At 38.1% G+C, this 3,267-nt stretch overlaps 1 protein-coding gene across 1 annotated transcript in view; it reads left to right on the top strand.

Annotated features, from left to right (window-relative positions):
• Window positions 1-3,267, top strand: part of LOC106880417 (serine/threonine-protein kinase MRCK alpha) — a 24,685-nt gene that overhangs the window by 19,880 nt on the left and 1,538 nt on the right. Inside the window, exon 13 of the mRNA XM_014930332.2 lies at window positions 182-287. Coding sequence (XP_014785818.1) covers window positions 182-287 — 106 coding nt within the window. The remainder of the gene's footprint in view (window positions 1-181; window positions 288-3,267) is intronic.

Here is a 3,267-nt window from a genome sequence, read left to right as displayed (position 1 = left end):
ATATATATATATATATATATATATATATATATATATAGCTTGCTTACCAACCACATGGTTCCGGGTTCAGTCCCACTGTGTGGTACCTTGGGCAAGCAAGCTACTTACCGCACACTCTGAGCGAGAGGCCCCTTTGTCACCAGCAGAGGTTTAAGTATCCCTTTATTCATTTTTCTTCCAGGTGAAGAACAAGCGATCCTTCCCGATCTGTCAGCGTTTCGGCAGGCCTCCCGTACAAAACGTCGATACTCTTTCAAAACCCGAGATGACGATAGGGTCTCCAAGGGGTAAGTTTGCAATTTACCTGTTTTGAAATTCATTTGTGATGATGCCTGGTATATATTTTGTGTTACAACCCTAGGTCAACCCTGGAATTAGGTTTTCTCTGCCCCAAAAATTGTCCATATATGCTAAGGCACCTTGCCCAAGGTGCCGCGCTGTGGGACTGAACCCAGAACCATGTGGTTGGTAAGCCAGCTATATATATGTATATATATGATGGGCTTCTTTCAGTTTCTGTCTACCAAATCCACTCACAAGGCTTTGGTCGGCCCGAGGCTATAGTAGAAGACACTTGCCCAAGGTGCCATGCTGTGGGACTGAACTCAGAACCATGTGGTTGGTAAGCAAGCTATATATATATATATATATATATTATGGGTTTCTTTCAGTTTCCGTCTACCAAATCCACTCACAAGGCTTTGGTCGACCCGAGGCTATAGTAGAAGACACTTGCCCAAGGTGCCACGCAGGGGGACTGAACCCAGAACCATGTGGTTGGTAAGCAAGCTACTAACCACACAGCGCTCCAGCATGGCCGCAGTCATACGACAAATAAATTATAGACAGAGTGTATCTTATAGAATTGAGTTTTTTATGTTGGGTTCATTTAAGTGACCAATTGAGGGCAAGAAGCCTTATCTGCTACTATGCTCCGGCAGGCTGGTATGTGACCCTGTCTAAATTTAAACTGACCAATGGAGGGCCTGTGGCTAGGCTCCTAGAAAGCAGCGCCACCTAGCTGCCCCTCGATCCTGTCGAAACTTTGACTTAATATATGTTTGCATGAAGCTTTTTTTCAATTTTGTCTTCTGATCTTTTACTAAATCACTAAAAATTCCTGTTTGTTTTTGCACGAATCTTAAATCCATTTTAAAATTACGATTTAATAATGATTGTTACTTAACCCATTACCTCCTATAATTTCATGGGTCCCCGGGGGACTTAGGGGCTATGTGGTAAGATTGCTTCCCAGCCACAATGATTTCAAGGTTTTTCCAGAAGCAAATCTTGTTCACCACTGGGAAATGCGGTCATTATTGTCCCGGGTGACGGCCAATCCAGCATAGGTTTTCGCTTGTTATTCACCCATTACTTCCCATAATACTATTAACTAGAATTTTATTTATGAAACTTTGATTTTTAGCATAAAACAGCTTTAGAAACACGCTAGGGTTAGAAATAAGCGAGATATTGGGTGAAAAATTAGCAAACCTCGTTTGAATATCAGAGAAATATACCTCATACATGTAGCAAAGAGTTTAGATATGGGTAAATATTGACAGATAATTACGAAATTTGTAATTTTTAAGAAATCTCTTAGCAAGTCTCATTCACCACTGGAAAACACGGTTGTTATTGTCCCAGGCGACGGCCAATTCAGCATAGGTTTTTGCTTGTCATTCACCCATTACCTCCCATAATACTATTAACTGGAATTTTATTTATGAAACTTTGATTTCTAGCGTAGAACAGTCTTAGAAACACACTGGAATGGTCAAAATAACATTTTGATCATCAGATGCCTTGGGGAAATTTTGAACCTGGGTTCTCATTCCTAAGGTATTTTTCAAGGGATCTTTGCCCTCATCTTGTTTGTTGTTAACACAATGTTTCAGCTGATATACCCTCCAGCCTTCATCAGGTGTCTTGGGGGACATTTCGAACCTGGGTTCTCATTCCTAAGGTATCTTTCAATATATTTAAGAGATGAAGAATTATGTACAATGTTTACATTTGACGGATATTTCACCTCATCTTGTTTGTTGTTAACACAACGTTTCGGCTGATATACCCTCCAGCCTTCATCAGGTGTCTTGGGGAAATTACGAACTTGGTTAGGGTTATGGTTATGAGTTATAGGGTGTTAGGGTTAAGATTATGGCAAAAATAATCATAACCCTAACCGTAATCCTAAAACTAACCCTAACTAACTTGGGTTCTCATTCCTAAGGTATTTTTCAATGTTATTATTATTATTATTATTATTATTGAATTTATATGAAATCACTGGTAGGTAATGGGTTAACTGTATATGAATCTTGCCCTCCTAAAAAAAAACAAAAAAAGCCTATTAACTTGAATGAGAATTTATGTTTTTATCCTTCTCTTTTCCACAGCAAATTAACCACTCTGATCTACATTTGTTTCAATCTACATTTGCTCCTTCTCCATAAGTTTTTTTCATGCCATTTCCCTGTTACCAAGTGATCTAAATGCTTCGTTAGCTTTGAAATTAATTAAAACAAACGCAGTTATTATGCTAATAATAGAATTAATTTGACTGAAATTAAATTCTTCCTCGTTTAGATTTTCGTCTTAGGTCCGTAACATCTGATTAATTAATGAGTTGTCTTATCGAAATTAAAACCGTCTTCGTTTAAATTTTCATCGTATGTCATTAACATCTGATTAATTAACGAGTCATCTTATCGAAATTAATTAAAACAAACGCAGTAATTATGCTAATAGAAATTGATTTGATCGAAATTAAAAAACCGTCTTTGTTAAAATGTTCATGTTATTTTCTTAATTAAAGATTAATTTAAAGAAAAAGTAATTAATTAAATTCGTTATCTTTGAAATTAATTAAACACAAACACAGGCGCAGGAGTGGTTGTGTGGTAAGTAGCTTGCTTACCAACCACATGGTTCCGGGTTCAGTCCCACTGTGTGGCACCTTGGGCAAGTGTCTTCTACTATAGCTTCGGGCCGACCAAAGCCTTGTGAGTGGATTTAATAGACAGAAACTGAATGAAGCCCCTCGTATATATATATATATTGTAGGTGCAGGAGTGGCTGTGTGGTAAGTAGCTTGCTTACCAACCACATGGTTCCGGGTTCAGTCCCACTGTGTGGAACCTTGGGCAAGTGTCTTCTACTATAGCCTCAGGTCGACCAAACCCTTGTGAGTGGATTTGGTAGACGGAAACTGAAAGAAGCCCCTCGTATATATGTATATATATATATATATATATATATATATAT

The sequence above is a fragment of the Octopus bimaculoides genome, chromosome 16, assembly GCF_001194135.2.
Source record: "Octopus bimaculoides isolate UCB-OBI-ISO-001 chromosome 16, ASM119413v2, whole genome shotgun sequence".
Lineage (NCBI taxonomy): Eukaryota > Metazoa > Mollusca > Cephalopoda > Octopoda > Octopodidae > Octopus > Octopus bimaculoides.
The sequence above is the reverse complement of the archived record's forward strand: the minus strand, read 5'-3'. Positions and strand labels throughout refer to the sequence as shown.